Source organism: Lutra lutra, chromosome 4, assembly GCF_902655055.1.
Source record: "Lutra lutra chromosome 4, mLutLut1.2, whole genome shotgun sequence".
NCBI lineage: Eukaryota > Metazoa > Chordata > Mammalia > Carnivora > Mustelidae > Lutra > Lutra lutra.
This window is the reverse complement of record NC_062281.1, coordinates 3,867,784-3,895,146: the sequence shown is the minus strand read 5'-3', so window position 1 is coordinate 3,895,146 and position 27,363 is coordinate 3,867,784. Positions and strand designations below refer to the sequence as shown.

The 27,363-nt window shown below is 59.8% G+C and overlaps 1 protein-coding gene across 1 annotated transcript in view; it reads right to left on the bottom strand.

Moving 5' to 3' along the window:
- KCNK9 (potassium two pore domain channel subfamily K member 9) overlaps nt 1–19,763 on the bottom strand; it is a 76,091-nt gene extending 56,328 nt beyond the window's left edge. Inside the window, exon 1 of the mRNA XM_047723568.1 lies at nt 19,400–19,763. Coding sequence (XP_047579524.1) covers nt 19,400–19,682 — 283 coding nt within the window. The 5' untranslated portion in view covers nt 19,683–19,763. The remainder of the gene's footprint in view (nt 1–19,399) is intronic.
- Nucleotides 19,764–27,363: the final 7,600 nt, after the last annotated feature.

Below are 27,363 nucleotides of genomic sequence, written 5' to 3'. Positions count from 1 at the left end.
CTGGAACAGGGGCTGCGTGCTAGAGGAGGCTGGCCGTGGCCCCAGGGCTGGGGACGGCACAGCAGTGCGAAGGCTGGGTGCTCCCTCTGTCAGAAAGGGGGAGAGTCCAGGATCTTACCCAGAGAGGCTGGCAGGGGCTCAGCCCCAGCTCACGGGGTGGGGACTGACCACCCAGAGTGGAGAGGTCGCCGGCCTGGAGTCGGGAGTGAGGACCTGTGCCGGGAGCATCCCTGGGGAGCACTACTGAGCTCACTAGCAGATGGCCCGGCCCAGAGGTCGGCGAGCGGGGTGTGCACCAACTGGAAAAGTGGCCCTGCCCCCGGTGGGAAGAGGGCTCCCTTCCCAAGCTCCTGGCAGCCCCACGGACACCATGCCAGGCCCTGCAGGTCCCCGGGGATTTGGCGGAAAGGCAGCAAAGTCAGAGGCACCTCCAAGTGAGCAGAGAGGCCAAGGGGTACAGGGAGAACCCTGATCCCACAGAAAGCAAGACTGCCCCCCCAACAACCCACCACGCCATGCGAACACCTGCCACTCAGCTGTTGTTTTTCAAGAATTTGCTTTTCTGAAAGGCGTGGAGAATATTCTAGAACAATTAAATATAGCTTCTGTGGAAGCTGTTCCATTTACATGCCTATGTGCATTCGACAAACATCCTCTGAGGGCCTGCTCGGGGCCAGAGGCTGGCGGACAAGTTCCTCGGCCACAGTGGGGTGAAGACAGCCCTTCCAGGCTCGGGACAGGCTGAGCTGCACACAGGGTGACAGGTGTCAAGCAGGCAGGGGGACTTGGGGCTGCAGGACACATAGGAAGGGCACCTAACTAGCCAGAGAGGGCTTCATGGAGGAAGGGGTGTTAGTGCTTGGTAACTCGGTCTGCAGGGCACAGGGGTCACGCAGCACAGGGCTGAGTAGCAGGCAAGAGCTCAGACTTCGAGGGCCCTGAGAAGACATACCACCTGCTGTAGGCTGCTGGGAGCCATCACTGGCTTTTCAGCAAGGGAGTGACTCGATCTGATTTGATGGCCGGTGGCCAGGGCAATGCACATCAGCACAGGCCTTGAGCCGCCTCAGAAACGCATGCCCGGGGAGAAGGCCAGCGGGGAACATGCTCTCAGTGCCGTGTTGCGTAACGCCCGGGGGCCCCCGCCAGCCAGCCCTTTAACAACAAATGCTTAGGTCATCCCCAGAGGAAGCCAAAAATTAGAGGGTTCCTCTCCATGCCCAGAAAGGACCCAGGCTGGGCTGGAAAACAAAACCCTAAGGAAAAAACCCAGAACACCTCGAATGGCCAGGTCTCCCGGGTGTGGTGGGGGAGGGGGGGTTTCAGCCAGGGGCATTGGGGGCTGGGGCAGGGGTCCCCGACTGGGCTCTTCTAAAACACATGACGGCAAGGTCCTGGCTGGTGGCCAACAGCCCCCTGACAGGAAGGAAGGAGAGAAAACGGTCCCGGTATCCTGAACACCCCCTCCTTGCAAGGTTGCCCCTGGGCCTGGGAAGAAATGCTTCTGACACGGAGAACGATGTCCCGCCAGTGACCGAGTCCCCCGGCAGAGGGCGGAGAGCCGGTGTCTGGAAACCAGGCAGCTCCCTCCTGCTCACCCCTACAGCCCTGCCCTTCTCACTCGGGGTGGGGGGTCCCTGTGAAAAGCGTTTCCCATTTCAGCCCCATCTTCTCTGCTGATTCCTCCAACAAGGGATTCTTGAGGAACCCCATGATGCCAGATAAAGCCCCTGAGACCCATGTCTGCAGCAGCAGGAGACCCAACGGAACCAACCCAGACGGCAGGCTCCCTTCCCACACCAGGGAAGAAAGCGCACAGGGGGCCAGCAGATCGCCCTGCGGGCTTGCCGCTGACCAGGAGGCACCAGGTCACCTATCCCTATCAGGACATGCAGCCGCCAGCCGTGGCTGAGGGCGCAGAGGGTTGGCCCCGCCACGGTGCGCGTGGGTGAAGAATCTGCAGAGCCACTGAACAGGAGGCCAGGAGGTCCCTTCCACCCAGGGATCCAGGCTGCACTTCCCCCGGGACCTGGCGGTAGGTGTGAGATGGGGCACGAGGCCTCACCCCGCTCACAGTCCATGTGTGGCCCCGAGACCCACACTGGCCGATGAGTAGAAGCAGAAGTTGCTGGGGTCCTCCAGGATAACGTGCTCAGAGAGCAACCTCGGCGGTCACAGGCCCTCTGCCCGTTGTCCCATCCTTCTTCAAACCGCTTGGAGCAGAGACGATGCCACCAGCATGACCACAAATGACAGAAGGAAGACGGAGGGGGAAATCAAAGGAGCCTGGGCACCCACGGCCGCGGAAAGCGGACCCCGGGGACCAGCACAGCAGCTCGCTGGACAGTCCATCCAGACACCCCTGGGCACTCCACACCCTCCGGGGGCCTCCAGCCCGGCCGCACCTCAGCAGGGCCCCTCAGGATGCTCCCGACCCCAGCGCCTCACTGGGCCAGCCCTCAGGGAAGGCATGAGAACACGCTCTTCTGCAACTTTGTGTCCAGCGTCTAACAGGCTCTCCTTCTGTCCTTCTCCTCTGAAGCCCCAAACACATACGAGCTTCTCTGAGAGCCATGGTGAGGGTTACTGTGCACGAATCTCACGCACACACACCAGATTTCTGACCTTGCTTTATACCTTATTGTTACACCTTTTGTTATAAACCATGCCTCAATCTTCCTGAAAAGATAGTATCAAGTAGAAGCTAAAAACACGGACATCTATGTCACAAATGTTAATAAAAGCCATCAGGCACGGACATAAGCTCAGGATAAGGAAGAACGTACAGTAAGAAGTATCAAAAATGATAAAGAAAGCTTGCTTTGTAAAGCTTCTCCACCAAGAAGAAACAGCAAACACGAACCTTCCTACGTCTAAGCTTCAAAATCCACGAAACTAAAATTCCAGAAACACAAGGGGATGTGGGCAAACCCCAAAGGCCAAGTGCTGAAGGAGACACTGGCAGACATCCCTCCAAAATTACGGAGCCCTCCATAATGATGGTAATCAAGTAACCATAAACCTGGGCACAGGGGCTGCCTGGGTGGCTCAGTGGGTTAAGCCTCTGCCTTCAGCTCAGGTCCTGATCTCAGGGTTCTGGGATCGAGTCCCACATCAGGCTCTCTGCTAGGCAGGGAGCCTGCTTCCTCCTCTCTCTCTCTCTCTCTCTCTGCTTGTGATCTCTCTCTCTGTCAAATAAATTAAAAAAAAAAAAAACCTGGGCACAGGGTGGACGCCAGTGGGGCCTGGCCATGGAAGTGAGGGTTCAAGGGGACTGTGTGGAACCATGATGGGGGTGGGGCCATGGGGACCAGCCTGGAGCACAGGTGCCAGTCCGGGCATGAAGGGCCACAAAATAGTGATCGTTTAAAACCCTCTGTGTGCATCACCCAACCTGCACATAGGCTGACTTAGCCAGCATTCGCTCGTTTTCTACCCCTGAAAAGGATCTGAATAATATAATAAGCAAGTCTGATTTTTTTTTTGGTTTAGGGAGAACTGTATGCATACTGGGGAGTTAGATGTTCTTTTCCAAAACCCATGGAACTTTACCAAAAGTAATCTTTTATTCCAAGGAAGAAATCCAATAAATTTTAAAATGTAGAAGCTGTACATCAGAAATGCGTCCCCAGATAGTAGATGTCCGAAGACCGTGAGCTCTTTTAAATGTGTGACCACAACAGCTCACTTCGACATCCTGACTACCTTGACGGCTGCAGCTATGGTCACTGCCACTACTATGCCCATTTTACAGGTGGCAAAAGCCAAGGCACAGAGAGGTTTCATTTCACACCCAAGGTCACACAGCTAGTAAATGGCCACGGCAGGTATAACAGTTAGGCAGTCTGGCCACAAAGCTCACGTCTGTAATAGCTATGCTGACAAAAATGTGCATCCATCAAAGTGCACAATATTAAAACAGCACACTTCAACTAATTCTTGGATTAAAGAAAAAAATACGCTCTCTGGTGAGTTCTTTACAAATGAGTGCCCATAACAAATCGATGGGAGACAGCCATGGCAGCACAAAGAGGAACATGTGTAGCCTTTAATGCATTTACTTAAAAAAAAAAAAAAACAGCTTAGTAATACTCGGTGCTTGAAGATGAGGAAAGAGAATCCTACCTCAAGAAGCTAAAGTAGGTATTTCACAATGCAGCCACAACAATGAGGAAGACAGACAACTTAAGTAACAACTAAAGACAACAGCTGGCTCTTTTAAAAGATCAATACACGTCGGCAACTAATTCCAAATATTTTCAGGCAATGTATGGGCCAAAGAAAGTTTGTGGGCAGGCCAGGGCTGGAGTGGGAGCCAAGGACGTGCTGCATCCTCTTCTGCACAGCAAGCTGCTGGCAGCCGCCACCTCCCGGGAGCGGGGCCGAGGGGCTGGACCTGACCGGGCATCGCCACTCTTACCCTGTGTTCTGTTCAAGTGTTTGTAGTTTTCACTGTGCATATTTTCAAATATATACTAAAGCAAGAAAACAGTGTAACAGACTCCCAGGCACAAAAAGCTGAGATTCCGTAATTAGCTCATGGCCAATCCTGTTCAACCCAAACCCAGGCACCCCAACTTCTCCTGCAATTCAGATTTTTTTGAAGCCAATCCCAGACCCTGAATTCCATCTCTAAGTGTTTCAGTGTTTATCTCCAAAAGATAAGGACTTGTTTCTGATAGAGAACCATCATAAGACGATCACACCAAAAACGTACCACAACCATGCGTGTGTGTGGGTTACAGAAGTACCGCACGCTACCTGCTTAAAAATCCAATCACAATCTAGTTTAAGAGAAGCACGAGAGGCTTCACGTATCCCAGCCCCAGACATGCTGAAGGGGGCAGGAGCACCCTGAGTCTGCACATGGGGACACTGAGGCTGGGACCAGGCACAGGGCTTGCATCAGGTCTCCTGATGACACAGCCTGCCCTGGCTCCACACTACTTTTGAGAGTAACAACAGACTAATTAACATGTTGAGGCCACACAAATCCATGACCATAATGAGACAGGCTCCTACTCCTACACGTGACACAGCACAGACCAACCTCTGCTGAGCCACTGCTCCGGGGCAGGCCCTGGATGAGGTGTTTCCATCTCCATTTTTATCACTTAATGTTCAGCCCAGAAGTGGGTGATGGGCTGGGCTACATCCCCCCAAATTCCTATGCTGAAGTCCTACTGCCCAGGATGTCAGAATGTGACTGTATTTGGAGATGGCTCTTTACAGAAGGCGTCAAGGTAAACTGAGGTCATACGTGGGGCCTCCCTCCAAAGTGACTGATGTCCTTGTAAGAGGAGGAGGGGAGGACACAGACACACACAGAGGGATGACCACAGGAGGACACGGGGAGAACACGCCATCTACATGCCAGGGAGAATGGCCTCAGAAGGAACCAACACTGCAGACACCTTGACCTCTGCACTCCAGAGCTGGGAGACATCAAGTTTCTGTTGCGTCAGCCCCCAGTGCATGGTGCTTTGTCACAACAGCCGGTATGCCATCTACTTGACAGATGAGAAAAGAGCACGTCAGCTTAGAGCTGTGGCCTGGGCACCATTCGAACCCAGATTAGAGCCCTAAGCCATGCTCTCTCCACCATACCAGGAAGCTGATTACAGACAGCAGGGAGGGGTTGGCCGGGGGTGTGGTGGGCTCACGGTCAGCTGGCAGGATAAGCAGACGGTCCCTCCAACCCTGCCTCCTCGGGGACAGGTGCACCAGCTGCCCTGGGACTCCCGTGACTTGCTGTAGCCAAAGGCATGTGGGTGAAATGACCGTCACGGCGGGGGCGTGGCAGGAAGGACGCACCTGCTTTCCCTGCCCCAGTGTGCCTCTGCCGTCTGCAAGAGGAAAACGCACAGCGGCGGTGAACGGAGCTGTCCCAGTCAGCCTGCAGGCCAGCAGTGACAAAGAGCACCCAGTGAGCCAGACTGTGAGCAGCAACGAATGGCTGTTGTTTCAAGCTGCCGCAGTGGGGGGTGATTTGTTACACGTCACTAGCTAACTGATACAGAAGGTCGCCAGCAGCAGCATAAAACAATACTGTTACAAGCACAGACTCTGAGGTCAGACTGCCTGGGTCTCAGCCCTGCCCCCACCACCGTGGAGCCGTGTGACCTCGGGCACGTTGCTTAACCTCCCTGATCTTCCACATCAGCTTAAAATGGGAATGCGTGCAAGTGTCTATCTGATAAGGATGCTGGGAGGACGGGACTCATTGAGATGGTGTCTGTAAGGAACCAGAACCCTCTAGACACCCCACAACTGATCACAATTGTTGAGGCAAGAGAAGAGAGGTTAAACTTGCCCTGGGAAGCTCTGGTCGGCACAACCAGAACAAGCAGATGGGAGATCTTGGGCCTCTTGATTGTTTGAACGTTGACGTCACATCTGCCTCTCCCTACTAATTTAGGGAAGTGGTGAGCTCCCTGTCACTAGAAGGTTCAGCCACGGCCTCATCCCAGCTGAAAAGGGCGGGACCAGATGGCCTCTGAGTCCTTGTGTCAGACGACAATCATCGAGGCTGACTTTCCCGCCCGCAACCCGCGATCTGGGAGCAGAGGGAAGGCAGGGGTGAGACAGCAAGAATGCAGGGTTTCAGGGCCCACAACATGAGTTCAAGTCCCAACTCCACTGTGTCACCTTGGGTGAGTCCCTGGATCTCTGTGACCCTCATCAGCACAACGGGGTTAATACTCAACCCCACCTATGTCACAGGGTCGTTATGTGGATGGAAGATGGCAGAGGATGGGAACCTGCCTTGTAAAGCAGACGTCCCAGTGACAAGCAACATCCACAGAGCCAGCCACAGTGATGGACGGCACTCTGGGCACAGCAGTGGGAAAGCCTTCCATCTCTGAACTCCTCCCTTTCACTGGGCCAGGACGGGCCAGGATGTACCAAGCATGCTACTGTGGTCCATTCTATCCCCACAGCAGGCATGAGTAATCAATCACAGAAGGCACTCCTCCCCACTGGGGCTGATCCTCTGCTCAGGGTTCCAGTGACCACACCAACAGGCCAGACCAGCCTGACCATGCAGAACTTCCTGTCCCCAGGCCAGACCACAGTCCAGGGACGCGTCTGCTCCTGCCTTGTTCCATGGTGCTCACAAGGTTGTAGGTTCCAGATCTATGAATGCACCCATGGATGCCCTGGGGCCTGCCATGTCTGGGACGAGGGCAGATTTTCCCAGCAGTGGACACCAGCCTTCCAACCCTGTACAACCTGGTCCAGGCTACACAGAGACTACTAAGAAAACCTTCTAAAACAGTAAGAACATAAGTGCCCCCTGACCTGGGGATCCCACCACCGCCAAACCCTCAAGTAAGAACCCAGCAGAATCTACACACACACACAAACACGCACAGATGCTCAGGAAAGCACTACCTATAACCAGCAAAAAATGAAAATAAAAAAGGTACATTCCATTGCTATAAACAGGGGAGTAAAGAGACAACAGTATATTCCTTCAGAGAATGCAGAACTGTAAAAATAAATCTCCCTTAAGACGGCAGAAACACGAGGCAAAGCTGGACATAAACTTAGGAAGGAAAGGGCTCGGAACTATGAGGCATCCCTGACAGAGACCGTGGGTGCCCACCAGCACCTCCCTCCACTCCTTCCTCACCATCAGAACCCTAGTGAGGTTTGAGAACAACATGCCCCATTTTCCAGACTCCCCTGTAGCTAAGATTGGTCATGAGACACAGTCTTGGCCAATGAGGTGTGAGCAGAAACCTTGGGTGGGCCATCCAGGAAAGCTCTTTAGATAGGAGAAGGTCCACATGGTACACGCCTTTCTCATTTGTTCTTTGGCTTCTCGCTCCCAGGAGGATGCTGGAGGTGATGCTGGTGGTGACGCAGCCATCTTGGAACCATGAGGCACTGGCCTGAGCACAAAAGCCAAGTTGAGGTGGCTGAGCAGAACGTCAGTAGGAGGTGGAGTCTCTGAGGACACCACGGAGACACCTACCAGCCCATCTACCTGGCCCAGACACCTCAACTGAGGAAGATGAGACTGTTGTCCGGTCAAGTCACCATGAATTGGGTTTTCTGCTGCAAGAAGCTGAACACAATATCTAACACGTTCATTCTGATAAAGTGAACAAAACAGTGGGCACGTGTGGGCAACAACGAGCATGTGAACATGAAACACTAAAGCCATTTTGTACATGACCACAGACCCACAGGGGAGTTCTGGGGCCTTCCTTCACTCTTTATAAAATATGTTCTGCCATTGCTTACTAGTGTTCAGTGACGTGGGAGCTTTTCTGTGAATCAACCTACACCAGCATCCACTCTGCCACAGTCTGTGTCCCTCTGGCCTACACACTGTCCCTAATCCATGAGAGACCTGTTCTGACCACTGCCGGGGCTCCTCAGTACTCAGGGCACACAGTCTGTAAGCTTCCAGAAACGGCACCCTCACTGGGAGCCCCGTCATAACAACCAGACCCTGCAGGAACATCTCCCCAGCCCCCCGCAGCATCCTGGAGCCCGGTCCTCTCCTGGGCCCCACACAAGACATGTGGCCCAAAGCCCAGGACGGCCCACGTCAGCAGCACAATTTTTACACCGACTCTAGGAGACATAAAGTCCCAAGACCACCCGGCAAGCCACGGAGTCCAGAGCTGTCTCCAGACAGACCCAAGGCCATATACCCCAGTTGCAATGAGGGCCATGGTCCCCCACCACAATGCTGCCTTCAGCTTCCGCTTGAGGGGTGGGAGCCAGGGGTCCACCAGGGGTGCTCCCGACACCTGCGTGACTCCCCCCAATTCCATCTGAGTGACTCACCCCCTACCCCCAAATGACTCACCCCATCCCACCTGAGTAACTTCCCCAAACTTTACCTAAGTGACTCCCCCCAATCCCCCTGAGTGACTGACTCACCCCAGTACCACTTGAGTGACTCACCCCTACCCGAGTGACACTCACCACAGTCCCCGAGTGGCTCCCCCCACCCCACATGAGCCAGCTCACCTCAGCCCCACCGGAGCTCTCCCTGCCAGTCACGTTCCCTTAAGAAACCCCACAACTGGACTGGCCTCTCCTGCGTGTCCTCCTCTGAGCCGAGGGAAGGAGCTCCCTTTCCGGCGCACACGTGTGAATGAGACACACAGTTCACGTGATCGTACACGCACACACACGCACGCACACATGCACACACGGACACGCAGACACACACACACGCCCCTCGGCCCCCACCCTCCACGATCGGCGGGAGGCAGCTTCTCCTCCAATCCCACAGAAGCGGCTCAGTGAAGAGAAGTCCCCAGGCGGGGGGCCATGCGGCCATGTCGGAGACAACGCTGTCTGTCACAGCTGGCTGAGGGTGTCACCGGGAGCGAGTCAGCAGAGGCAGGGATGCGGCCGAACATCTGACAGTCCACGGGAGCCCCGACTGCCAAGAAGTACCCAGCCCCAAAGTGGGCAGTGGACGGGGTGAAGGCCGCCTTCGCCCAAAGTCACCTGGGGGGTGGGGGTCAGAACCCAGTGCATGACTGGCCGGAGCTGGGCCCTCCGCACAGCTCCGTGCCCTCTGCTGCGCTCACGCCAGCATCCTCGTTGTGGGCCCCAAGAAGACACAGTCTCTGGCCCACAGAGGGAGGGACACAGCCAGAACAGTGCCTGACGGGAGCTCCGAGAGTGACCAGCAGAGTCACCTCACCCGGCTCCTCCTGGGCTCGAAGATGTGGCCGGGCAGCAGGAGGGACAGGTGCCCCCAGAGGAGGGCCCAGGGCACGACGACGGCAGGGCTGCAGCCACCGCCTCCATGTGGACGGCTCCCCTGCTGGCTGCTGGCCCCCAGGCTCTGCCCCTCCTCCCCGGCAGGCCTCACCCACCGTTGGAACTCACAGCACCCCAGATACATGCCTACACTCCACACCTCTGACAAATGGTCAACAGGATCCAAAGACCCCACCACCACTGGTTCCACATGCTCATTCCAGGGCCCTGACACGACGTCTTGTTCCCGACATTCCATCGGACAGTCCACCAACCAACCCTTTTGAGGATCAAGTGGCTTTCCAGCGCACAGAGCCAGCACAGCCCAAGCACTCACTGTCACCTTCTGACCGGTGTGCAGGGGACAGACACGAGGACAGTCTCAGCGCCTTGAGAGCACCGTGCCAGGCTGCGTGGAGGGGAGAGCCCAGGCAGGGTCCCAGGGACAGCCAAAGGCCGTTTCGCAGACTGTCGTCTCTTCCAACCGGGCGCCCAGTTTTCTCACGTGGGTCTGTCACTAGTGGTGGTGCTGGGGACTGACATCACACATCGAAGCCTGAGGAGTGGGACACTCCCATGTGGCAAGACAGGCCCCTAACATGCTGTCTTCCATTAAAACCAAGAGCTCGAGTTCGAAAGGCTAAGGCCGCCTCCAGGGGCCCCCAGGCACATAACCGAGTGGGAAGATGGCGCCCTGAGCCACTCAGCCCTAAGTCGTCCTGCCGTCAGGGGCCAGGGGTATGGCTCAGGGTCTAGCAGGCCTGCCCCAAACACCTTCTGGGGACCCCGAGCCCAGTCCCACCCTGGGGGCTCAGGAGTCTACCCGGAATGCTTTGGCACAGACACAAAACTAGGGCACCGTGAGTGAGGTGTCCCGGGACGGCGAAGTGTCCCAGGACGGCAGTGGGCTGGGGGCAGAGCGACAAGTCCTCTGTCCAAGCCGGGCAAGGACAGCCGGGGGAGGGCAAAGCACAGCTGGCGAGCGGGAAGCCAGCGAGAGCTCTGGCCTGGGCAGACACGGCAGGAACTGGAGGACTGGAAGGGGCTCTGGCCTGAGGACCGGGCTCAGACCTGAGAGGGGACAGGCTACCCACAGGGGAAGACGGGAGCCATGGGCTTTCCCAAAGGCGGTCATGGCGGGAGACACCCCAGGAAGCCACATTTTCTCAACAGGGTCAGGCTGGGGATTGAACCACTGGGCTTACACACTGTGGCCCCGAAAGCCCACAAGCCTGGCCCCCCACGCTGAGAGCCTCCTTCCGCAGCTGGCAAGACCCCTCGTGAGGGCCAGCGTCACGGGCCATGCCGGAGATGGATGTCCCCAGGGGCGTGGTGGGCCGCACCTGACAACTTCCCCACTTCGAGCACACGACAGCTTGGCATCCACCTAAATGTCATCCTAAGGACCCAAAGCCCCAGGTGCGGGTCAGGAGGCCTTTCCCAGGTGTGTGCTTGGTATTCACAGCAACACACGCCAAGTTCTGTGGTTCTGCTTCACAGAGGAGGGAGCTGAGGCCTAATGGACATGAGCAGGACTGGGGCCACAGGACCCCAGGATCTGCCTGTTCCCCGAGCCCCTCTGGGCTCAGTCCCAGGAGGCACACGGAGTCACCTGGACGGGGAGACCGCAACCACAGGTGCGGCACAGACCTGCCTCCCCCAGCCTCAGAATGCCAGGCCCAGCATCCCTCCTGCCACACCAAAGGTGTCCCCACCTCCACCACTGCCCCTGGTCACACTGCCCCCTCCTCTAGTCTGACCCCACCCTTCACCAGGGCCCCCGCTGGCTCCTCACAGGGCCGGGCACACGAGGAGGGCGAGGACAGTTCAGGGCTGGGCCGTGCAAGTGGCTATCCCCCGGGGCAGGTCTCCTGGAGACCGGTCTGCTGGAGGTCCGGCTGACCCCCGAAAACCCAGGCAAGAACAGGGGTGGGGCAGTGGCCCCCAGCCTGGAAAGACTGTCCAGGGAACGCTCGGCGCCAACAGCTGCTCACGATGTGCTGCCCGGCGGGGCCAACACTCTCGGGCTCACTCCAGAATTTTCTTCTCTCTCCCCACCACCGCCCACTCTCCTACCAACCATCCCCTCTTCTCTGGGTCCGCAGCGCAGGATTCTACTTTTTTGTTCAGAGATCAACATCAGAGACTGTACCTGGGTTCATACCCGCGCAAGGACAGAAAACCTGCCGCTGAGGAGGACAGAGAAAAAGTCTGCACGAACTAGAAGCTCCGGCCCTGTCAGCCCAGGGAGGGGCTGCCCAGGAAGGCGACCGTGAGCACGCCTAGCGGGGGCATGAAAAGAAGTACCTCGACCTTGACAATGGCAGGGGGGATGGTCTGCTCTCCCTGGCGGTCCGACCAGACCTGGAGAGCACACACACAGACCCAAACGGCTCAGAGGAGAAGGACCAGGCTTATGGAGGGGTGACTGGGAGAAACTCAGGGGCTTAGGACGACCTCCGAGTCCCTGAAGTCGGTTAGGGACAGAAGGCAGACCAAGCTTTGATCACCCCTTCCTTTGGAGACCTGTAAGCTTACGGGTTGGGTGCTCTTAGCTGGAAAGGGAGAACCTTCTACAGGCAGAGATCCCAGGGTTGGGACAGGCAGGAAAAGGGGTCTTCGAGCAAAATCCCTTGATGAAATGAACACCAAGCCCCCGGCCCCCAAAGCTGGCATGGAGGAGGATGTCCCCTGGGTAGAGGGGACCCTCATCTGAACACTCATGTCCCAAAATTCCGCTGCCCATGCGACTCTCTCAACGGTGCGGACCGCCCCTCCGTTATCAGCCCAGCCCACCCGGTGCCCTCGCCCCCAAATTCCTGGGGCTCTGGCAAGGCTGGTGGAAACAGAGGGCAGGGCCGCGCGTGCTCTAGCTCAGAGGAGCAGGTCCCTGGGGGCGGGTGGCCTGTCTCTCCAGGCTCCCTGTGCCGGTCCTACCCTGGACTACCCCAACACACCCTCCCGCACTCACCTGCACCTCCACATGCATGGGCTAAGTTCCCTCTCCTCTTTTGGGCCTGGCCTCCCAACTTCCAGTATCTGAATGCAGATTTTCTCATCCCTCTTCACGTGACCATCATAGAAACTGGTCACCCCTTTGAAAGAACATGCCCCTGACAGACACACACCCCTTCCCCACAGGGTGCCCCACCACATCAGAACCGCACACAATAACCTCGTCATTCATCTACACACACACCACTGCCTTACATGCAAGGTAATGAGCTCCTTGTCACTAGAGACATTCAAAAAGAAGCTGACTGGCAAGGGAGGTTCTGGGCTGTTAGTAATCCTATGTCTTGACCTGAGTGCTGGTGACAAGGACATGGTTTGTCTGTAAGAATTACTGAGCATCGTCACTCGGCATCAGGTTAACACAGATCAGAACCACAGTGAGACCCCACCTCACACCAGTCAGGTCGGCTGAAACGAACAAATCAGGAACGACAGATGCCGGCGAGGATGCGGAGAAAGGGGAACCTCCGGCACTGCTGGTGGGAATGCCAGCTGGTGCGGCCCCTCTGGAAAACAGTATGGAGTTAAATGGAGTTACCCTACAACCAAGGTATTTATCCAAAGGATACGAAAATACTGATTCAAAGAGTCACTTGTGTCCCAATATTTAGAGCAGCAATGTCCACAACAGCCAAACTGTGCACAGAGCCCAGATGTCCATCAACAGAGGAATAGAGGAAAAGATCGCCATATATGTCCCCATACATGTACAAGGGAATATTACTCAGCCAGCAAAAAGCATGAAACCTTGTCATTGGCACCCACGTGGATGGGACTAGAGGGTAGGACGTTAAGCGAAATAAGTCAATCAGAAAAAGGCACACAGCACATGATTTCACTCATATGTGAAATTTAAGAAAACAGATGAACATGGGGAAGGGAGGGAATAAAAACAAAAACAGGGAGGCAAACCGTAAGAGACGCTAGAGTTGGGGAACAAACGAGGGTTGCTGGACGGGACGGAGGATGGGGAGACAGGGAGACCTGGGGATGGGTGAGAAGGAGGGCACGTGATGAAATGAGCTCTGGGCCTTATATGCATCTGATGAATCATTAGATTCTACCCTGAAATTAAAAAAAAAAAAAATTAAAAAAGAATTACTGAGCAATACACTTGTCATTTAAGTGTACTTTTCTGTGCAAACATTATAATTTAATAAATATTTTTTAAAGGTTTTCATTTATTTGTTTGAAAGGGAGGGAGTGCGTGTGCAGGGGCCAAGGTAGAGGGCAAGGGAGGGTCCCAAGCAGACTCCCCCCTGAGCACAGAGCCCGACCTGGGGCTCACCTTGATGACCCCGAGATCATAACCTGAGCCGAAATCAAGAGTCGCACGCTTAACCCACTGAGCCACCCAGATGCCCCTCGATAAACATTTTTAAAAATCGAAAGTGCCTGGGATTGTCTGAGAGCTTCTGAGGAGGGACATGGGGCCGGCAGGCCCTGGAGATCCCAGCATCAAGGCTCTCACAGTGATGGAGATGCCGGTGGGGGCCCTGTGCACACTCACGGCCACATGCCTCCTCCCCCCGCCCAGACCGGAGAGGGAGAGGGGCAAACCCGCGTGATGCAGGAGTGAGCAGGCCGGGAACGGAGGACGCAGGGAGGCTCGGAGCAGTAAATGAGGGAATGAGTGAGCGGGTGAGTGTCCGGAAGGACGGCGGTACGCACGCGAGGGTGCACAGAGCATGGACAAGCAGGTGCCTGGAGGACCCAGGGAGTGAGAGATGGCGGGAGGTGTGAGCACAGGGGCCTGGGGAGGAGAGCTGCACCTTGAGGCCTGCTTCCCCTCCTGCTGCTGCTCTGACCCCCTGGACGAGCTGGGGAACGACCCCGGGAAGAGCAGGTACTGGCAGCAAGAGCTGGAGCCCTGGGTCTCCTCTGACACCTTCCCTGCTCAGAGCACTCCCTAGGAGCCTGCATCCACTTCCGCCGTCTCTTTCATGTCCCCCGGAGTCAGAAGGGACCTCAGGTCTCTGCCTCCGCCACGACTATAAATAGGCAGTGTTTACTGGAGGGCCAGTGCCACCTCGAGCGAGGCAGGGTCCAGGCAGGGCCTGGGGGAGGAGGAGGAGGAGCCACAGCCTCGCAGGGCTCCTGCCCACGGATGGTGGCCACACAGGAAAGGACAAGGGAGAGCCACCCCTCGGGTCCAGGCGCCCCGTGTGCCAGAGCAGGCCCCTCACCGGGGTCTCGCCCCGCAGATCTCCTGAGCGGTGCAGTGACAGGGAGAGGCAGAAAGGTGAAGATGGAATGTTCCACAGGCCCATCCTGGGCTCCTGGGACAGTGCCACGGTGGGAGCCCAAAGGGCATCACGGAGTTCACGGCCCTCTGCCTCCCTGTGCTGCTGAATCTGCACCTCAGTTTTCTCATCCAGCAAGTGGGGCAAATGATCCCGGCATGCTGGTAGGGGAGGCGAGCGCATGCGTGTGTACGCTGCTCCCTACGGCACCGGCCTGCTCTGGCCCTCAGGGCCTGCGTCTACTTTGCATTCCCTCGCTGGATGCCCTCCTTGGGCCGGGCCTGCAGGCGCGGAGGGCATGGGGGACCAGACACAGTTCTCCTGGGGTCTCCCTCCCCGTGCTGACAGAGGGGGAGGCGCAGGAGCAGGGGCGCAGCTCAGGGAGGCAGCAGGTGGCAGAGGGGAAGGGCAAGCTTCCCTGGAGGGTGAGGACCTGCCAGGAGGACGCAAAGGGCCCTCCCCAGGGGGAGCACTCCCGCTGGGCATCCCGCACCCAGGGCGCAGACGGGTTAACTGGGTTCCGCTGTCCCTACTCCTCACTCTGGAGCACAACCAGCAGTCTGGGTTTCCAGCTCCCCTCCTGCTTCAAGGCCAGGCCTTATCTTGTCATCTAGCCTGTCCCCAGAGTCTCAGAGGCAACGCAGACAAGGCAGGGGCAGGCGCACAGCGAGAGCATAAACTCTGCATTGGAAACTACACCCAGGAGTGCCAGAAAACACCGGAACCTGCTCCCCACCACGGGGAAGCCCTGTTCAGGTTCCACGTGCCAGTGAGAATCTGGAGATGCCCCTCTGGGCTCCCACTTCCTGCAGGCAGGGGACCTTAAGCAAGGAACTTACTGGAGCCCCAGAACTGATTCCCAGAGTCTGCCCCACCCCCAGCCAGCAGACCCTGCCTCCTGAGCCGGTCACCCCGGCTCCCCAGGGCACCGGCCCAGCTTTGGATGCTCCCCAAGGGCCCGGAGAGACACTGCTCCTCCAAACTGTAGCCAAAACCAAAAACCCCCATCTCCTTCCCCACCTCCATCCCCCCACTACTCAGACCAGTGTCCTTGGTCCTCCGGGCCCTGCAGATGGGATGTGAATTTAAGTGGGGCTTCTCCATCTTTCATGGTCCTAAAGGGGCTGACAACCGAGGTCACAGATGTTAGAGTCAACACAGACGCATCACCGAGATCCTTTCTGCAGTCAGAGGAGTGCCGGCCTTGGGGCAGCTGGGGCCCAGGGCACCTCCTCTAGGAAGGTTACTGGTTTGCCCCTGGGGCAGAGCGGTCCTTTAGGACTTTGCCCTGGGCAGAGGAATTCCAGCCAGGCCCTGCGCCTAGGGGCAGGCTTCCATCCCTCTAAGCAGATTAAGGTATGACTTTGGGGGGGGGGGTGCTCCCATCTTCAACAGGGGCCACAGCCCCGCAGGTGGCTTCAAATGCCACAATTGTCAGAAGACAGGTTCAGAGGAACAGCGCCTGGAAGCCACGGCCGGCTGTGCTGAGTGCGCCCTTTCTGGGCCCGCTGGACCTGTGTCCCCCTCCCTCCGCCCACGGTGCCTGACAGCCTGCCAGGGGGGCTGGCGTGCTCTCCCTTCCCAGCCTCGAGGGGAGGTGTGGCCACGGATCCAGTGCAAAGTGCTAATTATATCGTTTTAAAAATCCATTTCCAAGAGTGAGCTAATAACTGCACCGGAGAAGCAGAGTTCACTTACGGACCACGAGTGCCACCAGAGCCCGCCTGCCCCGCTGACGGGGCTCAAAGTTGCAGCGTGCTCGAGAAATCGCTCAAGGTTAGATTAAAAACAAGAACACCCGTGAAGATTCACCTGACTCATTCATATCGCCGTCCAACAGGAGACAGCTCCTCGAGGGCCTGGCTTGGGGCTGGTTTTTGTTCTAGGCCTAGGAGGACCTTAATTTGCATTTATATTAAAAAAGAAGAAAACAAACAGAATTAGCTAGAAAGGTGCTTTGTTTCCTGTAAATCTGAGCTCTCCCGCTAAACATTTTCCTAAGGCAGCCAGCATGCACTTGGCCTCTGCAGGGGAGCGTGGATTCACACCTACTGTGCGCAGGGCGTCCTGCAGGCAGTGGCAAGCGCCCAGGGGCCCACCAGCCCTCAGCTTCAGCCTGGCAGGCGAGCACTGTCCCCAGCTCCTTCCACAGGTGCGGACACCGCACTGGGAAAAGAGAAATGACCTGTCTGGGTCCTCCAGGGTGACCAGACTTGGGCTGCAAGCCAGCTCCCTGGGCTCCAAGCTCAGGTCGGGGAAGCTAAGTAAAGGGAGTGTTCTCTTCCTTGTCCTTACATATGTATTCCAAGTTTTCTTTCCAGAAACTCGGGTGGAAACTCAAGGAAGGGAGGGAGAAGTATCCACAGCCATCAGGTGCCCCTCTGGTCCTGGACGACAGAAGTCCCACCCGTGCGCCCCCGCTGAACTAACGGCCTCCATCTGGCCACACGTTCCTTGACTTTTCTCTTTGGAGCCTTGAGTGTTGGAAGCACGTGCCAGGAACTACCAATAACGATTAATAAACACCCCCTGATGGGAACCTTTTTCAGGTAAATGGGAGCATCTTGAGGTTTGGTTTTCCCTCCAATCCTCTCCTCGGTGTTGTAGCTCAGCACGTGAGACCAGCCACGGATCTCCAGGGCTCATGTCAGTCCTGGGGCTGGTGTGCCCACAGATGTCACCTGCTTTGGGGCTAGATCACTAAAGGCATGTTTAGAGAAGGATGGGTCTCTCCCCCGGGGCCATCAGTGCTGGAGGCATATTTCTCACCCTCGGGCTCACAGCCAGTGGGACCCTGTACCCCCAGGATCACCACCACGTGCACCCGGACACTGCGACCGCAGCTCAGGCTGCAAGTTGGAAGACAAGCATGACGGCGACGACTGCCTGGCCCTTTCAGAGGCTGGAAGCACAGGTGGGGGAGGAAGGACTTTTCTGCGTTTTGGCGGTGGGGTGTGGGGGGGTGCCAAGCGCGTGGGGCCGGCGGGCCCAGAGCTGGTTACGTAGACAACAGAAGAGCGGTTTCCTTCCAAAAACATAAAAACCTGCACCAATGAATTAAACATTTCAGACAAGATGACTCCCTACAAAGTCTTCTCCACCAAGAAGCCGAGACAGGCCGTCCTGTGTTGGCGCTTCCTGTTGCATATGGTACTGAGCAATCCTGCTTTTTCAGCAGGCAGAGCTTTCCAGACAAAGAAAAATAGCAAGGGGAAGATTAGAGAAGGAGGTCCAGAGGACTCAGGGCGGAGGGAGGAGAGAAGTGTGAGCAGGAGGAGGCCTCATCTCACAGCGAGGGGGCACAGGGAACTGGACTGGCCCAGAAAAGAGGCCACGGGAGCCAACACAGTGGCCCTGACAGGTCCACGGAGATGTCCGTGCAGAAGGATGGTGCCACGGGGGGGGGGGGGGGAGGACAAGTTGCAAACCACAGAAACCACAGAGATGCCACCCTCCCTACTGCCACATCCACTGGGGCGAAGTGACCTGATCCAGTTCCCAAGGGTCTCAAAGTGTCACACCTGCAGGCTCTCCAAACCCCCTGACCTCAGTGGGGGCACTGCCCTAGGCACCTCTCAGAGGCTTTGCTCCCTGGAAGCGCCCTGGGGAGAGGGAGCCACAGGAGTCCCCAGGATGCACCAACCGGACTCCCTCCCCAGACCAGGGCTGAACCTCCCCAGTTTCCAGGCAGCAGGCACACTTGCCTTCCCCACCAGCACGGCCTGGGGGTGGACAGGTTCTGCCCTCCTCCGGCCCTCCATTGCCCTCTCAGAGCGGTTCACCGGGCTGCCACCCCCACCCCAATCACCAGAGAACAAACTCTCCTCCCCACCCCCCACTCCCGGGGTCCTGGCACGACCAGGCTCCAGAATTCCAAGAGGAGCCAGGAGGAAGGAAAGCTGAAATCTGGGCTCAGACAAGACGAGCCTTGCGAGGGTCCCCCTCCGCCCGAGTCCCTCTCCGTGCCGCGGAGCCAGGCCGGCCCTCTCCAAGTCCCGGAGAGGTAGTAAGTGTAAGGCTTGGAACCCCGCGCAGCCCAGCCCGCGCTGGGGCGGGGGGTGGGTGGGTGTCTGCTCTGGGATTATTCTTAGCGCTCCACTCTCTTCGCAAAAGTGGCGCCTCCGCCCTCCAGGCTCCGGCACGCTCGCTCGGGGCTCGCACGCCCGGCCCAGACACCGGCGCGGAGCGCAGCTCCGGGTGGGGTCCGCGAGGGGAGAGGTTCCGAGGCGCAGGAGAGGCGGGGGCTCCGGAGAGAGGAGGGGGCGCGGCGGGAGGGGCCCCCAGGCGACAGGCTGCGTTTAACCCTCGGCGCCCCGCACCCAGCCCTGCGCCGCGCGCTCAGCCGCCTCCCCGGACTCCTCCCGGGGCGCGGGGAGCCCGGCGGCGGCGCGCCCATCCCTTACCTATAGTGGTGATGACCGTGATGGCAAAGTAGAAGGAGCCGGCGAATTTCCACTGGACGCCGGCGCGGTGCGGCTCCGACTGCAGGATCACCAGCTCCAGCTGCCGGTAGTCCTCGGCGCTGATGTTGTACTTCCCCTTGATCCGGATCTCCTCGGCTTTGAGTTTCTCCTCCTCGCGCATCTCGTGGTCCGACTCGAGGGCGTCGAAGACGGCGGCGCCCACCAGCAGGTAGGTGAAGGTGCAGACGATGAGGGACAGAGTCCGCACGTTCTGCCTCTTCATGGCCGCCAGCAAGGAGCCGGCGCGGGGGGCATGTCCCGCAGGCTCGCAGCCGCGCGCGTCCCACTGCAGCGCCCGGCGGCCGCCGCCGCCTCCTCCGCCGCCGCCGCCGCCTCCAAGTTGTAAGCGGCGGCGGCAGCAGCAGCAGCAGCAGCAGCAGCAGCAGCGGGGAGGCGGGGGGCGGGGAGGCTGGGGGGGCCCCCCTCCGCCGGGGCCGCCACAGCCGCCGCCACCGCGAGGCGGCTGGCGGGGCAGGGGCGGCGCGGGCCCGGGCTCGGGGGAGAAGGCGGACAGGCACAGGAGGCTGCTCGAGCGCCGGGGCCAGGCGTCCGGGAGCCCCGACACCCTGCGCCAGACCCGGCCGAAGCAGCCCGCCCCACTGCGCAGGGCCATGCACGGCGGCCCCGCTGGGCACCGCGCGGGCCGCGCTGCCCTCCGCACCCCGCCCCCCGCTCCCGCCGGAAAAGCAGGGGCGGGAGCGGGAGCCGGAGCGCGGCCGGAGGGCGGCCGCCTGGGCCCGCGCCCCTCCGGGTCCCGCTCCCGGGTGGCGGCGCCCAGCTAGGAGCCCGCAGGTCTGCGCGCGCCTCGCGGGACCTCCTTCCCCTTCAGCCCTCCTCGCCCCCCCCCTCGAGGGGGGGTGGAAAAGTTTGCGAAGTGGCGGCGTCTCCGGAGTCCCCAGCAGGCGGGGAGGGGGCCGAGCAGGTGCAGCGGGCGGGGCAGCCCGATGCCCGAAGGTCCGAGAGCCCCGCGCCCACCCGGCCGCGCAGGGGCGCGGCGGGGTCCCCGCCGGGCGTCGGCCGGTCCGCGAAGTTTGCTCCGCTCAGCCCCCGAGGCGCGGGAGCGGGGCGCGGCCCCAGGGCGGCAGGGCCCGCGGCAGAGCGGCCTCGGGGGCGGCCGGGGGACGGCGCGGCGGCGGTCGGCCAGCCCGCTCCTCCGGGGGCGGCGGGCGAGGCGGCGGCGGCGGCGGTGGCGGGAGGGGTCCCGCGGGCCTCGCGGAGCTGCGGGATGGGCGCGGGCGCATGAGCCGCGCCGGGGTCGGGGCCCTCCGGCGTCCGGGCGTCCGGGGAGGCGGCCGCTGCGCTGGTCTGTCAGGGGCGCTGCGTGCGTGCGCGCCGGAGGGAGCCGAGTGTGTGTGCGTGTGTCTGTGCGTATGTGTGCCCGTGTGTGTGCCCGTGTGTGTGCGCGTGTGTGTGCGTGTGCGTGTGTGTGTGTGTGTGTGTGTGAGCGCGAGCGCGCGCCCGGGCGCGCGCGTGGCACCTCGCTCCGGCGGGAGGGCCGCGGGGGGCGGGGGCCGGGCTACGCGGAGGCCAGGCCTCCCTCCCTCCCTTCCTCCCTCCCTCCCGCAGCCTCCCGGGCGCGCCACCTCCCGCCTGGTCCCCAGCCAGCTGGCGAGGCGGCCGCGGCGGCTCCGCTGCAGACCGAGCGCGGCGCGCGGCGCACGCGGAGGGAGCCAGGGAGGGGCTGCCGGTGCCGCTGGGGAGGGGGCGGAGGCGGGCCGAGGCCTGGGTGTTGCCAGAGTGGGGGTGGGAGGCGGAGCCACCAGCAGGTTTTGGCGGGGGATGGGAGGATAAATGAGGCTGCTCCGGTCCTTGTCGCCCAGCTCCCCGAGAGCGCCTGCTGCCACGCGAGGCGGACAGTTTGGGAGAACCGTGCCTGGGGGAGGAAACGGGATTCAGCCGGAGAAGGCCGACCAGCAGCTTAAGGGAGAGAAGAGATCGGGGCGGGCGGGGGGCGGGGGTTGTGGCGAGAGCCCGAGGGGAGGGCGTTCCCCGGGGCCAGACACCTGGCGCGGCCGCGTGTCCCTGCCGGGGCGCACCTCCTCATCGCGCGCTGGGGTCCCGAGGGCCGCCTCAGCCCCCGCGAGCGTCGCTGGACAGGTGGCCCAGCACCTGCTCATCCAGAGCTCTTATCCGGAGAGTGCTGAGCATGGCACCGGCCGCCACTCTTGGGGTCCCGGCCTCAGGGAAGGATGCCGCATTCTCCCTTCCTTGCCCCTCCCCGATGCTTTTCCCAGAAACATTCCTCGGTTCCCCGAGGCTGGGCGCCGGGTGTACCCAGAACATGATCCTGGCCCCTCCTCCTGCACACGGCGCCTCGCGATGGCCCCACTCCCGACCAGCCCAGGGAGGGAACCCCAGGCTCCCGCAGGGGCGCAGCTCTTCTTTGAATCGGAAGAGCGGCTTTATCCTCTTCCCACATCAGCCACCTTTGCCCGCTTCCCTCAGTCCCCCTCAGGTCGTCGAGGAGTTTCCCTCGATCACCGACCCCCTTAACCCTCACTTGAGCGGTGGAGCTCCCAATGGGTAGGCTGAAGGCGCCGAGACCCAGGGCTCCCCTTCCCTGGGTCTGGCGACCTTCCTTGGACCCCAGCCAAGGAAGAGGTGGAGACTTGGGGAAAGGGACGCCCCCCGGCGGCGGTCCAAGACAGCGGGCAGGAGTGGCCGAGGGCACCGCGGAGTAGGCCAGGGAATGGACCCAGCCTTGCGCAGCTGGCTGGCTCCGGAGCGCTGACCCCTCTGGGTCGCCCCCTCGGGCGCTGCTCCGGGCTCCCCATCCGCAGGCACTGGGGGCCAGGCGAGTCTGGGAACCCTATTCCTCACGGAGGCTCCCCTGCTGGGGCGCTCTCCACCCTGTTTCTGGGACTCGTGGGTGCTTGCGCCCCCGGCCCTACGGACAAGTGGGCCCGAGCTGGGGGCCACATCCGCGCTGTCGGGTCGACGTTGGGTCCTCCGGCGCCGTTAGGCACAGGGAACCGGAGTTCCCCCCGATGCAGGTGCTCCCCTGGAATTCACGTTGGAAACCGAGGCCCCTGCGCTAGGCGAATGCGCCTGGCCGCCCGGTGAGTCACCGTGAGCGGGCGACAAGGATTCCCGCAGCTGGTAATTAATCGCGCCGTGGCTCGGCCCACGAAGGAACCCCAGTTGGGCCTCCTGCGGCCCTGCAGCAGCGCCACCCCTGAGTCACAGCCGTCGGGCCTGGGCCGTCCGGAAGCCGCCCGCCCGCCCCGGCGCCGCCAGGGGGCACTGGACTCCGACCCACAGGTGTCCCCGCTCGGAGCCGACAACGCAGCGGAGTCCGGGCTGTCCTGCCCGCAGGGGCGGGGGCGGGGGCGGGGCGCGCCGGGAGGCTCTCCAGAGACAGACCCCAAGCTCTGTGGAGAGCCACTCTCGGTTTCCACACAGCCTTGCTGGAAAACGGCACCGTTTGTGAGCGCCTGGAAGGGACTTGGGAGAGTAACTCGTCCCAACTGCTTGTCTTGCAGATGGGAACACGGCCGACGGAGAGAGTCACGGGCCCGGGGCTTCCGTCCAGCACCTCCTTCAACAGCTCCAGCTGCCGTCTGACCCCAAAGTCACAGCGCCTTGGATAGCCACAGCCCAACCTCTCCAAAAACAAAACAAAACAAAAACCTTGGTTCTTCCTTTTCTTCCAAAATATGGCCTTTGGACTCAAAAGAAGCCCAGAAAGCCAGACTTCAGGGAGCGATCTTGAGGGCTGGAGGAGGACACACACGCTCCCACACAGCCCTCTCTGCACCCCACATCCCTCCCATGGTCTTGACCTACAGGTGGACGCGAGCTCCGTGAAGCAGAACCTGGCTCTTGCGAGTCTTCCCAGCACTGTGTCCCCAGTGCTCTCCACCTCACTCGCTCAACTAGCATGTGGGCTGGTACCACTTGACAGGCCACAAAGAGGTTAGAGCAGTGACCATGCCTCTGGGGAGCCCAAGCCCCTCTCTACTTCCACGGTTCTGGGAGCACCAGCTCCAGCCCAGATAGGAGTGGATCTGGAGCTCCGCTGTGGCCAATGAGAGCCCAGGATTCCCCCTGGCCCCACAGATTGGCTGGGCGGGGCTCAGCTCCCAACCAATGAGGAGCTCCCTGGGAAAGCATCTCTAAGAGGAGCTAGGGCGAAGTAGGGGGCGGGAGGCAGGAAAGCACCTCCTCACCCAAGAAAGAGATGCCTGATTTGGGGCAGCAATGCATTCTCTGTGCAACTTAGGCCACTCAGGGCTGACCAGTGCCACTGGCGTCCTGTCTGTGCTCCTTCAGTGGTCTGTCACTGGGCCTCCCTGGACCTCAGTGTCATCTTTAGTAAAAACAGATGCCTTTGATCAGATACTAAAGAACATCATGGTTCATAACTCTCTCTCCTGCCTACTCGTTGGCTAGGTTCTCTACATGCGTTGGGCATGTTCTTAGCCTCTAGGGGCTAAGGAGTATGATCCCATCTTATCCAGAGAAGCCAAGCAGTGTTTTCTGGCCCCACTTGGTGAGTTGGAGTGGAATCGACTCCCAGCCCGGCCCTTCCGCAGCAGCATTCCGTGAAACCCATCCTGCTGCTGGCCGAAGGCTGGGAGCTACAGTGTGCTGGCCGGGCTCCCGGGCTGGTGCCCGTGTGCCTCTGGGCACACTCATCAGTGCTGGCCCAGGACTGATGGCCGAGGCTTCCAGATCATCACATCTCCGTGGTGCTGCTCACGCCTTGATGTGTTAACGCCCCCATCTTTGAAAAGAGGCAGAGGAGGCAGAATCGTTGCCCCCATTTTGCAGATGAGAAAGGTGAGGCAGTAAGCCCCGTGGGCCCCAGTCACAAATAGAGAGAAGAGAAAGCTGTGATGGGATCCTCCCCTTTCCCTGGGGGCCCATGCCAGCACTCTGGGTTCCTCCCTGCACCCCTAGCTTTACCAGCCCTCACTGATGGCTCATGGGCCATGACGCCTGCTGTAGGCAGCATGTCTGCACGTGAAGCCACCAGCAGGGGCAAATGCCAGAGGGAAGCACTCTGTAACCAGCAGCCAGGTCCATCAGGAACTTGCCAGACTCTTTGGGATATGAATAAGCATGTCCCCGGGGAAGTGTCTCTGGCCACACTGGGGATGCTGGTTCAACGGGACAATTCAGGATTTCTCAGAGCCCTCAGTCTGCCAGCAGGCACCATGGGCCCAGACAGGAGTGCTGTGAACAGCACTTCCCAGATTCGTTGGATCACGGAATCTGCCTCTGGGTACAGAGCTGGCCTCAGAGCCAGGTCCCAAACCACTCTTTGGGAACCACAGCCCCAGCCCGGGTTGCTGGGCATAGAGGGGCAAGGAAGCCTGGATCCCACTTCTGGACCCACACAGGCAACCCCTCCTCCAGCTCGGGTCCTGGCGGCCTCCAGCCAGGCCATCCCCCTCTCTCCTCTGCCTGCAACTACCTCTGAGCACGCTGGCTCCTGCACTCCCCCGCTGAAAGCCCTCTAGGCGCTCCTGGCCAAACCTCGACCCACCCTCGGTGTCGGCACCCTGGGCTCCTGCCTCCTTCTTCCCGTCCTGCGGGGCAGCCATTCAGCACGATGGTCTTCGCAGCACCCAACACCACTGTGCCCTTGTTCATGCTGTTCCCTCTGCCTGCGTACCTTTCCCTGTCTTCTTCGGGCTCGCATCTCCTCATCTTTCAAGATTCAGTTCCAGCAGCACGTCCTCCAGGAGCTTTCCCGGTCCCCAGGCTGGCCGAGGCTCCTATGTCCCTGCACATACTCCTGTCACATCTCCCCTGCCGGACTCAGCTCCTCGAGGGAGGGCCGTGCCTGCCTCATCTTGGCCGTGCAGGACCTGCCACTTGGCGGGTAACCGGCGGGTAACCGGCAGGTGCACTGCTTGATGGCAATGAAAGGGCAGGGTCAGGTTCACTCACCAGCAGGTCTGAGGTCGCAACCCCACACGAGGTCTCTCTTAGGAAAGCAGGAAGAAGTCGATGCGCACAACAGAGAGGGAAACATGCTGTGCAGATGACAGATGTGGCTGCCTGCCAGGATCCTGTAGGTCCCCACACTTTAGGCCGTGACTCTGATGTCACTGGGGGTCCGGTGCAGTGAAGGAAGAGGAGAAAGAACAAGAAAGACAGAGAGGAAGAGGGAGAAGATGCCAAGGGAGAGGCCCAGGCAGAGGAAGGAGTGGCGACTGGGTCTGCAGAGGGTGGGGTCAAGGGCCCCAAGGACTGGAACTAGTAGATGGGTGACCTTCCCTTGGCCTCAGCCCATGGCAGACATTGCTAATCGATCCCAGCCCTGTCTTTGGCCGGGAGGATCTTGAACACAGGCATATACACAGGGTCATCCTGGGCCCAGCACTGACCTGTTTCCTTTCAAGGCCATCACCAATCTGGCCTCAGCTGAGATGGCAAAGAAGAGCCTGCACACAACGTGAGAGGACATAGGGAACCATGATAGGTTCTTGAGCAGGAGAGTGGTGCAGCGATAGTGGTGTATGGCCCTCTGCTATGCTGATCCTGGGTACATGTTTCTTGAACACCTGCTGGATGCCAGTGGGCCCGAGTTGGGTGTTGTGTCCTGATAACTCTGTGAGACTGTCGTCGTCCTCGCCGGCAGGGGACGAAGCTGAGGCTCCATAAGCTTAGGACAGTAGCCAGGGAGCCACTGCCCTTGTGGGGGTGGGGTTGGGGTTGGGGTGGGAGTTAGGGCGCTGTGCCCTGGTCTCGCCAGGCACAGGCAACAAGGGGCCGGACCAGTAAGGTGGCAGTAAGGACAAGAAGGACGAGGGAGAGAGCCCAGTCCCTGGTACACAGCAGGTGTTAGAAATTATTTTGTGGATTCCATGATTTAATCCAGAAGATGCCGAGATAAGTCCCAGGGTTTGGTGACACGTAGTGAGGGTCAGACTGGAGGCAGACGGGCTCCTAAGATAGCAGAGGCAGAGCCACTGATGGAGAAGGGAAACTGCCTTGGTCTGCCCACAGGGGTCCAGAAAGTTATGTCAGGGGGCAGGGAAAGTGGTTCTGAGAGTGGACAGTCAGAGCCTGTGGCCCTTGGGTTGTCAGACCTCCAGCTTCCCCAGATACCCGTTGACAAGTGACCTGGGTACATGCGCTGCCAACTGGCTGGGGCTCCTCCCAGGGCGTCAAACCCAGGTGGGCCCTTCCCGGCATTTCTTGGGTCTCAGAGACTTCAGCATGGTGTCCCACTGTGGCAGGAGGGCACAGTCACCCGGGGAGTTCACACACGACACTGCTGCGGGGACGGAGGGTGTGGGGAGTCAGGGCTCAGGAGGGCTCTGATCCGCTCCCGGAGCTAGGGGACTTTTAAGAGCAGGAACTTTATTTCAGACGGCAAACCAGCCAGTCCTCCCAGACTCAGGGGCACGCAGCGGACGAAGGAAGCACTGGGAGACAAAGCCAGGCTAAGGTGCCCCGACCTTCAAGCCGAGGACATCTCCAAAGCTCCAGGCGCACCCGTGAGCAAGCGCGTGCACACACACACACACACACACACACACGCTTTATTAGAGGATAGGTGGTTAGTGGACTCCAGGTGTCTTTATGGGGCCCGTCCCCACGTGGGCCTGGCCCATGAAGAGCTCCACCGCCTTTCCCGAGGAGCCAGGCGCTGCCAGGGTCAATGCCGGAATCCCGGAGTCTTCCGGCCTGCAGCTGCCGCGAGGGGCCCCCGGAGCCGCCAGAACCTGGGACCCCGGGGAGGGTCTCCCGAACCGGGGCCTCGGGGGCAGGGTGCCCCAGGCAGCTGGCTGTTCTAAACCCGGCCTCAGCCGGGCCCCCAGGGCAGCAGGAGGGCCCAGCGCCCCGCCTCCGCTCCCTGGTCCCTGGGACTTGGCAGGACAGAGGCTCCGGGTGTTTGCTGACTGGATTAATGAAATGGATTCGGGAACAACAACCCCACATGGCCC